The sequence below is a fragment of the Hemicordylus capensis genome, chromosome 4 (genome assembly GCF_027244095.1).
Source record: "Hemicordylus capensis ecotype Gifberg chromosome 4, rHemCap1.1.pri, whole genome shotgun sequence".
NCBI classification, from domain to species: Eukaryota; Metazoa; Chordata; class Lepidosauria; order Squamata; family Cordylidae; genus Hemicordylus; species Hemicordylus capensis.
In genome coordinates, this window is record NC_069660.1 from 129,733,435 (window position 1) to 129,748,542 (window position 15,108).

The 15,108-nt window shown below is 44.6% G+C and overlaps 1 protein-coding gene across 2 annotated transcripts in view; it reads left to right on the top strand.

Moving 5' to 3' along the window:
- Positions 1-15,108, top strand: part of ABCA4 (ATP binding cassette subfamily A member 4) — a 185,013-nt gene that overhangs the window by 90,243 nt on the left and 79,662 nt on the right. For both annotated transcript variants that reach the window (XM_053248322.1, XM_053248323.1), the window contains exons 18-19: positions 5,516-5,614; positions 11,670-11,885. In XM_053248322.1, coding sequence (XP_053104297.1) covers positions 5,516-5,614; positions 11,670-11,885 — 315 coding nt within the window. The remainder of the gene's footprint in view (positions 1-5,515; positions 5,615-11,669; positions 11,886-15,108) is intronic.

The following is a 15,108-nucleotide window of genomic DNA, read 5'->3' on the forward strand; positions in this document are numbered from 1 at the left end:
TATTAAACAGTGAACAAGAAAAAACAAAAACCACGAGGCAGAAAGTGAAGGAGAGAGTGCAAATAAGCTGGTGTGCTTGAATGCCCTAAGGGAACACAAGATCGGCGTGGTGCTTTTTACTGGGCAGGAATGTAGTTATAATTAAGCAGATGGGTGTAACCCGCAAGCACAGTTTCCCAAACAGCCCCTTTCCCTCCGCTGGAATTTTAAAAACTGAAATCTTCCTCCTCTCTAATCACTTTGCCTGCGAGACCACGCCCCCGCGTCTGACGTCAGATGCAGGGGCATGGATAGCCAGGCACTGATGTTAGATGAGGGGGACGGGGCCAGGGGGCCACCGCTGCACACAGGCCGCCGGCAGTCTGGCTCCACTCCTTGATATTTGAGAGTGTCAACAGGTGTGTGGATCAAGGTGATCCAGCTGACATAGAATACCTGGACTTCCAAAAAGCTTTCGACAGAGTTCCTCATCAAAGACTCCTGAGGAAACTTAGCAGTCATGGGATAAGGGGACAAGTACATGTGTGGAATGCTAACTGGTTGAAGGACAGGAAATGGAGGGTAGGTATAAAAGGAGAGTTTTCACAATGAAGGGAAATAAGAAGTGGGGGGCCCCAGGGATCTGTACTGGGACCTGTGCTTTTTAATTTATTCATAAATGATCTAGAAGTAAGGGTAAGCAGCGAGGTGGCCAAATTTGCATATGACACCAAACTCTGTCGGGTAGTGAAATCCAAAACAGATTGTCAGGAGCTCCAAAAGGGGCTGTTTTTATGTTCTTATGACTAGCTTACTGTACAGAACATGGATCCAGAACAGAGGCCAAGAAGACTCTGTTGTTGTGCTGTTGAGTTCGTATTGACTCCTGGCAACCACAGAGTCATGTGGTTTTCTTTGGTAGAATACGGGGGGGGGGTACCATTGCCTCCTCCCATGCAGTATGAGATGATGCCTTTCAGCATCTTCCTATATTGCTGCTTCTCAATATAGTAGTCTCTCATAGTCTCCATAGTCTGGGAAACATACCAGCAGGGATTCAAACCAGCAACCAATTGCTCCCTAGGCAACAGTACTGAAAACATTACCTTTTTTGCAGTGGCAAATTCCTTGTTCAGGATTATTACGGAAAGGATTACAAATAACATGGCTGACATCACAATATTCTTAAATAAATCTGTTGCATTAGTATTAGGAATGCAGAGTTTAGTTCTGATCACCCCATCTGAAAAAGGCAGTATCATGGCCCAAAGGAGGACAACCAAAACAGTCAATGAGACATTTTCCCAGTGAGGCATTTGGTCATTCGTTTACACAGAAAAGGTGACAGAGGGGACATGAGAAATGTTTAGAACATTATGAATGCTCTGAAGAAAGCAGCTAGAAAGAAATGTTTCTTCCTCTCTCTTAAAACCCAGTTGTATCAAATAGATCCATAATGGATAAAAGAACATACTGCTTCACACAACCCATAACTAACATGGAATTTGTTGTCACAAGATGTGGTGATGACCAGTAGCTTGGATGACTTTTACAAGAGTTTAAATCTATAGAGGAAATCAACCATTTAAGACAAACTGAATTTCTATATTTAGAGGCAGCACACTTCTGAATACTGGTTATCAGGGGACAAGCAACTACAGAGGGCTATTGCTTTCATTCTCTGCCTCTGGGCTTTCTGGAAATAGGATGGTATGGTAAAATAGGTGGACTCATGGTCTGATCCAGTAGGAGTCTTCCTGTGTTCTTAATCTCAACAGACATTGAACAATTTAGCATTTGCAAAATAATCTCAGTGTAGCCAACAACAGGGATATGCACGAACCTGTTCGGAGGCCCTTTTATGGGCCTCCGAACAGGTTCAAACACTGGCCGATTCAAACGTTCGACAGGGATGGGGGGTAGGACTTGAAGGGTGGGAAGGGTGTACTTACCCCTCCCTCTGCTTTTCCTTCAGCGGCACTGGAGTTCTGTAAAACCCCTCGGGGTGGCAGCGTCCCCCCCAGCCACCCCTTCCCGTCTTTGGCCAGAAGTACCGGGTGCGCGGGCGCATGCTGGACTCGACGTGTGCTTTAAGATTTTAAAATCTTAAAAATAAGATTTTACACAACTCCAGCGCCAGTGGAGAGAAAGCAGGCGGAGGGGTAAGTGCACCCTCCCCCGCCCTTAAAATCCTACCCCGCACCCCTTTGAGCCAGCCACCCCCGCCTAGTTCCGTGCACCCCAAGCTAACTTGTAGCTAACAAGACTGTTTAGAAAACGTCCTGGAAGAAATAAGCAGTCTCAAATATCTTGTAACTTAAACTGACCAGATGAAAACACCAAAATACAGATAAGATTTTATACATAGTGGTACTGTTTTTCACAATATATGCCAAAAGCAACATGTAGCTGCTCATTTAAAAGAATTGTGAACAAATTCTATGTGTTTGATTCAAACTGAATATTGTTAAATTCCTTTTTCTAGTAGTGAGAGGCCCAGGAGTGTTTTAGATGTCTTTGGATAAGAGAACAGAATGATATATTTGAATTATTTACTTAATTTACAAATATACAAGCAGAGCATAATAGAAGAAAATAAATTCACCAGAAGCAAAACTGCTGATCCTGTATCAATTTCTGAGAGAGCAGCTGTTTGGGTCCCGCTGCCCTGTAGTCTCTTGTCCGCTTCAGTCCAGCTAAACTCACAGGTCTTTGTCCCTCTCTGTGCTGATATTCCTTCTCTGTCTTTATTCCTTTCCTAAACTTTGAGGGGCATTATAAAGGGCTACTAAGGAAAACACCAGCTGACCCTGCACAGAGCATCTGTGCGCTCTTTGGGGCCGGCGGTTACATATTTCCCCCCACCTTCTGCTCCAGTCTCTGCTTCTGGGCCCAGCCGCCTCTCCTCCCCACCGCTATTTCTGCCCCCCTTTCTTTCCCCCCTCCTGGGGGAATATTATTGCCTCTGCTGCTGGGCAGGCCTGCTGCTGTCTCTGTCCCCCGCAGCTGAGCCTGCCACAGCCGCCGCTGGCCTCTGAGGCTGGGCTGGGTCCGCCACTGACATCCATGGCCAGGCCGGGCCAGGTCCGCCACCAGCCTCCGTGGCCAGGTCGGGCCCGGCACTGGCTTCTGCCTTTGTCCTCCATGGCCGTGCCAGGCCCACTGCATGTCTTCCACTGCCGGGCCCGCTGCTGCCTCAGGCCTCCACGGCCGGGCCCGCTGCCATCTCTGTCCTCCGCGGCTGGCCAGGCCAGGCCCGCCACCGCTGCTGGCCTCCACAGCTGTTCAGGCCAGGTGTGCCGCCGCTGCTTGCCTCCATGGCCAGGCCCACTGCCACCTCTGGACCGGGTCCGCCGCCTCAGCCAGGCTGCCACCGATCAATCCTCCTGGGTGCGCCTCTGCCAATCAGGTGCCTCCGCCGCCCATCCAAACAGCTGGGTGCCGGGGTGCACATTCCAAGGCACACCCAGGAGAATTAATATAATAGATAGTAAGTCATTAGGTCCCACTGGGGAAGTATCAACCAATCATCCCTGATCGTTTGCAAGCAATCACTTGAAGAAAGGATGGTCACACAGCAGCTCATAACAATATACTATGTTAGCAGTTTTCTAACTCCCTATTCTCAGGAGACTTTTCCAAGTAAATTCTTCCAATGCTTGAGCATCACAGAGGATTTCAGAACCTTTTCTACGTTTCAAGGTTTGGAACACTTGCTTCAAATTAGGGATGTGAACAAAATGGCTTTTGTGTTTATTTTCAAGCTCAAAATGAAATGCAAACAGCTGAAATGTTTTTTTTAAACAGCGGTTGACCTGCCTATTTCGACAAAACAAAACTCAAAACACCCCATTGTTCCCTATGGGTAGTTCCTAGGGACAGCAAAGTGGGTTGTGTGGTAGGGCATGATGGGTGCTACTGACTACCCAACCCACAAAAAAGAAATAGGCAAGTGGGTGATTTTTAACATTTTAAAAAACTTTTCTCCAAATCTCCCATTGGATCCTATGGGGTTTGGGGAAAAGGTTAAAAATTTGTTTAAAATTGTCTGCTTGCCCATTTCTTTTGTGGGTTGGGTGGTAGGTAGCACCCATCATGCCCTACCACCCAACACACTTTGGTGCCCCTAGGAACTACCCATGGGGAACAAAGGGGTGTTTTGAGTTTCCCCATTGTCCCCTACAAGCTGCACTCACAGAGTGCACAAATGTTTTGCCTTTCAATTTGCAATGCATTTTGTAACCCTGCCTTGAAAAACACTGCAGAAGCACACAGTAAAAGGGAATCTGTTCCTCCAAACACAGAATTATCATTTAATTAATTAACAATTAATTAATTAATAATTGATATAATTGATCAAGGGTATCAATTATACCCTTGATTCTGATTCTGCACGTCCCTACTTCAAATCTAGTTAACTGGGATCTCTGGTTAGTCTGAGCTGGGGTTAACATTGCTACTGACAGAACACTTAATTGTGGTTAATCCCGCCAGCACAAATCTGTGCTCTAGAAAGGAGCAGAGAGAGGGCACAATCTTTAAGTGACCCAGAGTGTTTGCTGTGCAATGGCCCCTTAATTTTGAAACAACATATGAAATATTTCTATTGCTGGAATCTTGATGCTTCATGGTGTAGTGAAGTGTGTTTTAGGGATTTGGATTACTGATGATGTAATGTCTATAAACATATGTTGGAGATGAATTTCCAGTGCATCGACCTTTTGCACCAACTGTCCTAAAGACCACTAGGGGCATTGGGAGTAGAGACAGTGAGTCAGGGTCTCCCTATCTGTCCCTACTCTATGACCCCTGAACTGACTCTGCAGCACTTCCTGTGCTGAGTCACAATCTTTCCTTTCCTCCTAGAGAGCAGATGGAAACATTTCTCTCTCTCTCCTTACCGATCCACTATGTAGTCCTTTAGATTAGAGATAGGTTTTTCCTGTCTAAGTGTATTTAACCAATAAATGTTTAGTGTTTAGTCATACAGGGATCTCCATGTGTTTTCTTTAAATAACTGCAATATCCAAACCATCCTCTGCTACCTACTCTGTAACTGGAGTGTGTGCTCATTCCTTAGTGCTCTGCTGTTTTACCTATTGTGGGTAAAAATCAACAACCTCTAACAACATAAGCTGGGAGGTCCCCAGTTCAAGCTTTTCATCAGGCAGACACTTTTTTGCATTTATTGCCTGCTTATTAAAGATTCTAACCATCCCTAGGCTGTGATAGCTTAATTCCTTAATAAAATTGAGTTTCAGTTATGAAAACAAAAGTAATCTGGAACCTACATGTAATGTGTGTGTTCCTTTCTCTGATGGGGGTGTGTGTGTGTGTGTGTGAACCAGAACTGAGACTGGCTGTAAGCATTGTGGTGGGTGGCTGTGTGCTTTGTTGGAAGTTCGAATGCAGAGCACTGTTTGTTGCTAATGAAACACCAAGTAATTATTGCAGTGTAAGATTTGTATAGATGGGTTCTTCCCCATGGGAAAATACAAAGAAGCTTGTGCACTCTACCCACTTGTTTTTGTTTCAGGAGACTACGGGATACCACGGCCTTGGTATTTCCCTTTGCAGCAGTCTTACTGGCTTGGATCTGGGCACCCAGAGGCTAAGAAAACAGCAACTGCTGATGGTGAGTTATGTGGAAAAACTGGAGTTCAGAAAATAACTTTAGAATCATTGATCTGTTTAGAGGTGAATGCACTCTTGCATTCATTATAGGAGCCCTTGAAAAGATTAGAACCAGACATACAGTGGGAATCTTAGCAGGTGGCTTTGAACTCTAAGTGGCCCACTATTATTAGAGTTTTGTTCAAGCGTGAGCCAGTGTTCTGTCTGAAATCTTTCTAAATTATTCTTATGTTTACTGTCGGCCTGCAAATCATGTCTATTCTATTGATATGTCTGGAGATAGTTGTGACATTGCAGCATACTGCTGAGTAGATTAACATTATTATGATCTTAACTGGGCTTGCACTAGAATAACTACTAACAATAAATATTTTCCTGTTTCTGGAATCCCTGTCATCCTCTCTGCCTCTGAAAGAGGAACCACATTAATCACACGTCTCCAAACTGGTACTGAATTGGCCCAACACACAGAGATGGCCATTGAATTTCCAAGTGGTATTTGCAACAAGCTTGGTACTCATAGGTAGGCCAAATTTCCCAAATATATGGGGAAATCCCACGCTGTCTTGTTGCATTGCCATTTTTTGCAGCAGAAACTTAAGGTTGAAGCCAAACTGTGAAGAAGAAAGCAAGAATGTTTTCACACTCACCCAGTAGTGCAGATCTGATGTACAATGGAGAAGCACATGCTTCTACCCATTTGCTATATATGTAGCCTTGCATATTGGTTGTGAAAAAACTGGTGCACACGTGTCATGTTTATTATTTATTTTCCCATGCAAACTACTTTGAGTGCTTTTGTTGAAGAGCGGTATACAGCAGAGGCGTATCTAGGGAAAATAGCGCCTAGGGCAAACACTGAAATTGCGCTCCCTGTCCAAACATCTGACACTCATCTTTCAGATAACTTTACCATAATATCAAATGAAAAATACAAGTCAGGCTCATTAATCTATTAATATTTCAAAAACCATTTAGCAGTGGACTTAGCCAAACTAAAAAATGCTGGAAAACTACAAATTTCAGTATGCTGGGGCTCATGAAATACCCAAATACTATGTGGAGGTGTACTTGGAAAACTAAACAGAAGTGCCTGTCTAATTCTCTACTATGAATTGTAGCATCATCATTACATAAGTTTTAAAAATAAATGGAGAATTTGACTTTTTCCAGATACTCTGAAAATAATTAAAGGATATGCAGAGTAAACTGTCACTGCTTGGAATATATTCTAGTCTTTCAGAAAGACAGTTAAAATGAGAGAAAGAGAGCAAGAAACTCCCAGTGGGCCTTAATATTAAGGGTTTCACACTGATTCAAAGACAAACTCACCATTAATAGCCATATTAGCAAGACATCACATTTAACTCACTTATCACAAGAAGCAAAGTAAGAGCAAATGAATACAATCCTAGCTCATAAGCTTCAGCTCAGTATTCACAAGCCCTGATTCTCTGTACATAGTGCCAATCTGAATATGTGTACAGTGTCTTATATTATATATATATTTTTAAAAAATGTTTTACCTGTAGCCCCTTTGGGGGGCTTCCTAAAGGCTGTGTGTGTGGGGGGGGGTGTCTGCAAAGGTCTCCCCTCCCCCCGCTGGCCTCTAGGGCCTCACAGGGACCATTTGAGCATGTGCGGTATTCATTTTTTAAAATAATCTTTTTTTTAAAAAATGGCTGCTGAAAACAAAATGGCCACTGCGCATGCTCAAATGGCCTCTGCAAGGCCTGGCATGACCTAGGGCCTCACAGAGGCCATTTGAGCATGCACGGTGGCCATTTTGTTTTCAGCATCCACTTTTTAAAAATTTTACAAAATGGCGCCCCCCTTCAAGTGGCGCCCGGGGCACGTGCCCTGCCTGCCCTACCCTCGATACTCCCCTGGCATACAGTCATCCCTTGCCAACCATGAGGATTCCATTCCGGGAAAACCTCGTGGCTGGCAAATTCGCGGTTGTGGAGCCATTGACATTAATGGTAAATGGGCTTAGGATAATCGTGGTTGCGAAAGGACCGCAAAATACAGTAAAAAAATTTAAAAGTTCCTCCAAACCCCCAAATCACCATGAGTCAGTAAGAGGAGTGAAGGGGAACCCCCAGAAATCACCCCTGCCCCCCCAAATAAAAAAACCCCCAAATTACCAAAAAATCTCACCAAACCTTAGGAACTTAGGAACATATACATACACCTTAGGATACTTAGGAACATAGAAAGCTGCCATATACTGAGTCAGACCATTGGTCTATCTAGCTCAGTATTGTCTTCACACACACTGGCAGCGGCTTCTCCAAGGTTGCAGGCAGGAATCTCTCTCAGCCCTATCTTGGAGAAGCCAGGGAGGGAAATTGAAACCTTCTGCTCTTCCTAGAGTGTCTCCATCCCCATCCCCTGAGGGGAATCTCTTCCAGTGCTCACACATCAAGTCTCCCATTCAGATGCAACCAGGGTGGACCCTGCTTAGCTATGGGGACAAGTCATGCTTGCTACCACAAGACCAGCTCTCCTCTCAAAAAAAAAAAAGGGTCGCAGTTGGTGAGACCTGCCAGTTGCGGATACTCAAACCACAACTGGGAAACCCGTGGTTGGCGAGGGATGACTGTATAAATATTGTTGTAGTATAGTGTTGAACACAGCACAGAGGCAGCTGCACTGAAAGTTAATTCAAAAGTGATGCAATTCCTACAGCAAAAAAGCATAAAAACTGATTACAGATTGTCACCTAGGTCTATGTGATTGCAGTGAAGCCATAGCCAAACATCAGTTATTAAGCCACCCTGAGTCATTTTTGGAAGGGTGGTATAGAAATTGAATTAATAATAATAATAATAATAATAATAATAATAATAATAATAATAATAATAATAATATAATAATAATAAATAAATAGTGTGGGTATATGCTATCTAAACTGGTATGTGACCATCCATGTGCAGTGTTCATCTTTTTTCATGTATGGAAATGGCTTCTGTGTAGGGCACCATATTCCTTGAAGCAGGCCACACTCTCCATGGACTCTCAGCTAGGCATCTTTTTAATTTCATGAGTTTTTAATAAGACTGGCTGTGCACCAGTCTACATATTCCAAAGCCCTTCTAAGACATCCTCAAGCACCCATGCTATAATTGCACAAAGGTTTTAATATTATTTGTTTGTTTATTTATTGAATTTATATACCGCCTAATATCGAAATCTCTAGGTAGTGTATGACCTGATGCTATCTAAGTTTCTGCCATAGCTTCCTGGCAGTGATTCCTGCCACTAAGGCAGCACCCAATCAAGCTACTGATGTATCCGAAATATACCTCAAGTCACACTTGATATCTTCCATAAAGAATAGGGTCCCTGTGTACAGGCATATGAAGAGGGCTTTGGACTGTGTGAGCTGGCTTGGTGTGTCTGCATATAATGGATGCTAAAGTTAAAAACTCATTTTAAAACTAAACCTCTAGTCAGCCAGCTCCATTGTAGCATCAAAGACATAAAACCAATTGGGTAGTTCCAATGTCTGGAAAAGATGCATAATATAAGCAAACTACTCTTTGGGGGTCTGTTTATTCACAATCCACAAAACCACAGTAACAAGCAGTTGCTATACCACAGAGAAAGGAGAAGGAAAATCTGTTCTTTGCATAGCTATTCTGCTCATCACCACTATAATACTTCATCAGCTATGACAGGCTGTTTGCATCTGATTCTCAGCAGATGAAGGTACTTCTAGGCCAGCAGGGGGCTAATCCCGTCTACAAACACTCTGAAATCTCTCCCACCAGCACCATCCCAGTCTTTACATATGTTAGGGTCAGAGCGAAAGAGGCAGCAACATTGTTCCCTTTGAAAAGGATTTACACTTTCTTGCATTCTCAGCTGAAAGTACAGCTTTCCCACTGAACGTACTGTGAGAGGAATTCAGAATGATGGAAGATGCATCTGGTTATTACTATTGACATCTTTTTTGTTTTCTGGCTTCCAGCATGCCATCCATCAGAGAGGCCTTGCAAGGCTGCACACCATTGAGGAAGACCTGGGCAAAGCTTGGCAAAGCACTAATGAATCTGAAGCATAGAATAGATGGCAGGATGCCTTTTACTGGACTGGCTAATTGCTTAGAAATATTGCAACCTTTGAATCCCAGAACTTCTTCATGTACAGAGTAAAAGCAATAGCAACAAGAGATGTGGGTGTTCTGGAAAATTTTGAACTGGAAAATGCAAATTTTGCCCCCATTTGTATAAAAATTGCATTCATTTTTCTTTTTTAAATGGTATACAAATTATCCCGATGCCCTAAATTTATTGTAGTCTGATTTGGCATTTTATTTGAGTATAGTAAAACCAAAACCAAAAATCTCCAACATAATAATTTCCCCTCACTGTATAGCTAAAGTTTTTGAAGTAGCCAAGTAGAAATTTTAGAAATGGAAAAATTTCCATGGAAAAATAAAGTATGGATTTCCCCCCCTGGAAAAATTTCCATCCCATATCTCTGGCAACAATGCAAATACTTGGTTTGAAAAGTTGCAAGCTTTTGTTCTTTTAATACAGAATTGGTCCAGTACAAAATTGCAGTTCTAAGGACAATTCTGGGTGCTTAGATTGCTATCTGGCCAGTATTCTCCTGGTCTGTCTGGTTTTTCAATGTCTATGCTAACTGCCTGTGAAAGCTGGTTAAATCTACACCAGGCCAGGTGCCCCTTCCCACTATGGCCAACAGATGAGTGAATGTAACAGGAAATTTACTACCACTGGTCTATAAGGCAGTAGGAAAAGACACCCAACTTGAGTCCAGGAGCTCCCTATCCAACAGACAATCAAAGATACCCCAAGAGGTAGCAGCTGCCACAGTGCTCACTGCTTGAGGCCAAGCCTTCATACTTACTTCCCCCTACCGCAGCGAAGATACTGAGGAATGTGAAAGAGATCCAAGCAAGGATTATATTTCTTTAACAGACAGAGGTGCCGGCAATCAAACTGATAGTGAACTATGAATAGAGAAAAAGTGCCATAATTGCAGTGGTTCATTGTGACACAAGTCAAGAGACTACTTCATCTTGTCACTTGTGGTAATAGCTAGCCAATTGAGAACTTTAGATTACAGGAATGCAAAACACACCCTGATCACTGAGGCAGTCAGTACACCATAAATTCAATACACAGTTAACAAGAAACAATTTTGTAGTTAGAATACCCCACATATTTCAGTATTGTCACCCATGCGTTATTGGATTTAGGAACAAAACTTCCTTTTGGCTTTCTTTAAAAATCTTAGTGTTCTGGAAGAGCAGTTGAGAAGGTTGTAAATTTTGTTTGACCCTCCAAGGTGCCAGGCATGTTGTAGTTTACATAATGGCTCTCTGATTTCAAAGGCATGTGCAACCAAAAGAATCCTTCAGATGTTAGGTGTATGCTTTCTGGTCGCACCCCCACCCCATTGTCTCCTGTGAAAAGCTGCGAGTTAAATTAAAACCTGGTATTATCCCAAATGTGTGTTTATTTTTCCAAGAGAAGAAAATCCTTTCTATGCATACATACATACATACATACATACATACATAAAGTTCCTTGGCACAACATAATTATAAAGAGTGACTTATAGACAAGCAGAGGCTCACAGAAGTTAGTGGCCTCGGTTATCTAGAGGGGAAATATATTTATCCTAGTTAGGCAGAAGGCAGGTGCATATTTGCTTACAAGAATGCTTTTCTCCTTGTCTTTTTTCTAGAACCCTTGTTCAAGATTAGAACTCTTTAACTAAAAGGAAGAGACGGAATATTTCACCTTTGTCCATTTGAAGGTGACTGTGTCACTAAGTAGTCTTTTAGGTAAAGACTTCACATTGGTGATTCCTTTAAAAATTCAGACAAGTGCTTCGTGTTGTTCAGTCAGTTTCAGTATCTGGCAGAGCAGACCATGGTCTACATAAACTCATAAAATATAAGTTAGTCTTTAAGGTGCTGTGATGAGTGACCAAGTTCTTCCTTTTATAACAGTTATGATTATCATGACAGTTGGTGATCGTTGCCTTTGAAGTAACTTGCCTTTTAATTAACCTAGACAGAGGTTCAGAGAAGGAAGGCAGTGTCGACAAAAAGGCTGAAGAAGAAGAGATGAAAAAAAGCATGGCTGGCGAGCCTGACAAGGGAGAAGACAAGATTGACAGCCAGAGGAAGAAGGATGGTAAAGAAAACAAATGTAAACACAAAAGAAAAAAAGAGTGCAACAAGCAGGGGAAGCCTGAGACAGAGGCAAAAGACAAAGATGACATTCCTAGTAAGGAGAGAGAGAAGCGGAGTAATCGCGACTCTTTGTGTTCTACATTTGAACTGTACTGTGCTTCTTCATCCATTTGTCTTGTATGAATAACTATGGGCAGGTGTAGCAAGGGACAGATGTGTAGATGGATTGCCAAAGGGGCCATCCCAATATAATGTTTGGCCATTGTTACGTTTCCAGTTGGTAACCCATGCCAATGAAACCCTTCCATGAGTATGTGCTTGCAGGATGACACTTCAAAAAATCATTTTGTGAGCAGAAAACAGTAATCGTTCTTTCTGAGATGTCTTGCTTCAGGCTGCAGATGGCAGATCTCATGTTTGAATACTCACCCACCCCACAAATCTTGGCATTTTAAAAAGAAATCTTGTTATCCCTGACATGCTGGGTTTGTATGCCCAAGTTCTGGGTTTGGGTTTTTTTGTTTAAATGGAAGAGCATTCAAACTTCGGGGAAGATGAGAGCTGTAATCAAGTAACATTTGGGGACTTTAGGTTGGGAACTTTGGTTTATGAAATATTGGTTTGATGCAGCTGTAGCTCCCACCTGCACCCATGAGCCTGCCACTAACAGAACTCTATAACTTATTCTCTTCAGTCAGAAGGCAAGGCATTATCTGTCCAGCTGTATGCTTCTTTCTCGACAAGCTCACATTGCCCATCACCTACACATTTTGTATATCCTGCTTGCGGCTTAGATACCAGCAGTGCTTTTCGTGTACGCAGTACCAGCACCCTTTCCTGCCTGGGATCACAGTGGCAGCCGCCGCCACCGGAATCCCATGCGGGGAGTGATTTCCCGAGCGCGGTCTCGGGTGATCTCAGAGCTTGACCCAAGCTCTTAAAACACACGAGGCTATGCTTGGGAGCTCACTCCCCACCCAGGGATCGCAGTGAGAGGGAGGGCTTTGCCTTCCTCCCCTGCAGGGAATGAAGGCCAAGCCCTCCATCTTGCTGCAATCCCAGGCGGGGAGTCAGTTCCCGAGCGCAGCGCCAGGTGTTTTTGGAGCCTGGCCACATCTGTGCAATGCAGAGGGGGAGTTCCAAGCTCCGAAAGTGCCTGGCGCCTTGCTCGGGAACTGACTCTCCACCCAGGATCACTGCAGCAGGGAGGGCTCTGCTTTTGTCCCCTACAGGGAACAAGGGCATAGCCGCCTACTCTGCTGCTGTGATCTTGGGCGGGGAGTCGGTTCTCGAGCAAGACGCCGGGCGCTTTGGGAGCTTGGCTCCGCCCTGCAGTACCCCACCCCTTTGCAGGCTTGGACTGGCCCACAGGGCAACAGGGCATATCCCCGGTGCACCTCACCCATGCAGCGCCCCGTGCCGCAACTCCCACCCTTAATTACCTATTCTGCTCAAAACTTGGCACCCTCCCCACATACATTCCGCCGCCCTCTCAGTGCCCCCCAGTCTGGCCCTGCCCCTTTGTGTGACCCCCCCCCCTCCTTTTGCGTGGTCCAGCATGGCAGTAAGTCTTGGCTCTTTTAAAAAAATAAAAACCCTAAAAGCGCTGGTTCTCCCTTTTTTGGAGAGTTTTTTGGTTTCTGCATTTAACAACAAGTTGGTAATTCCAGTGTTGCGAGCAAGCTAGGGACCTGGAATCGCATCTCTTTGAGGGGCTTGAGGTAAACCCAGAGTTGTTGTGGGCCTATCCTGACTCAGAGTGTCAGGATGTGCACACAGTGGTGAAGGCAAGCAGAACTGTCCTTCAAAGAAAAGAACTAGCCTGTCAAGAAGCAATGGTCACTTTTATCAGTCACCGAGCGCCTTGTTATCTTGGCTTACTGTGCTCTTCCAGTTTCTTGCAGGCACTGAAAATGCTAGAGAAGCTGGTCTGCTTCCCACTTAGAATAATAAATACCTGGCATTCCCCTTTCTAACCTGTGGCCTTTAGGCAGCTCAACTGATAGATGAATGGGATGTGCTTTTGAAAAGTTCTCAATAAGGCAAAGCTGACATTGGAGTGGTGTTTCCCCCCTCTGTTTTCTTTCCTGTATTTGCAATGGGGAAAGCTCTGAGGTCTGGAGAACTGCATATATCACTGAGCTCAGCAGTCTTGTGTAGTTGTCATATTAGTACACTTACCAGGGTACTACATAAATTTATAGTTCAAACTAGTTCTTCAGATAATTTTGCTGAAAAATAATAGATTTAAAATATGTTTATATTTAATTATAAAATGTTTATAAAAACATTCAATTAATTTAATACTCAATTAATTAATTTATAATTAAATTAATTCAATATTTTATAAATATTTTATAATTAAATATAAAATATTTAAAATCCATTATTTTTCAGCAAAGATATCTGAAGAACTAGTTTGAACTATCATTTATGCATTACACTGGTAAGTTTACTAATATGACAACTTGCCTGTTTGTGCACATCCCTACCTCCTAGTCCTATCTATCTATATATTTATTTATCCTAGGCGTACCCGTCACTAATCCCATGCCTGGCAGATCTCGCAAGAGCACCTCCCTGGGAGATAGCAATGGGGAGACAATGGCAGTGGCGGTGGGCCGGGCCAGCCACCGGGGACAGGGAGACGATGGGGGAGGCAGCGGCGGGGCGGGCCAGGCTGGCCACTGGGAACAGGAGGTAGTAGCGGGCTGGGCCAGCCACCGAGAACAGGAGGTGATGGGTCGGCCTGGGCCAGACACACTGCGGGGGGGTGGGGTGGCGGCAAGCCAGCCTGGCCCGGATGCCGAGAGAGGAGGCAGTGGTGGCAGGCTGGCCTGGCCCGGCCTGGCTGCCGGGAGCAGGAGGCCGCAGTGAGCCAGGCCAGCCTCCGGGAGCAGGAGGCAGTGGCGGGCTGGCCGCCAGGAACAGGAGGCGCGGTGAGCCAGCCACTGGGAACAGGAGGTGGCAGCGTGCCAGCCTGGCCCTGCCACCGAGAGGAAGAGGCAAGAGGAGCTGGCGGGCCGCCTTTGGGGCTGGTCTGCTAGCCAGGAAGTGCAGGGTGTGGGGGAGAGAAAGTGGGCTGACCGGCCCTCCAGAAAGCACAGGGGAGCAGAAGGGGGGGGTGCGACCAGTTGGCCAGAAAGCCGGGCATGCCAGTGTGGGGGAAGGACTGGACAGCAGCAGTGGGTGGGCTGGCTGGAGGCACAGATGCTCTGAGCCCACCCCAGCTAGTACATTTTGAAACTTCCTCATTTTGTGTCCCCCCTCCCTCCCTCCACCCAGCTAATGGGGGCACACTTGCCCATGACAACACT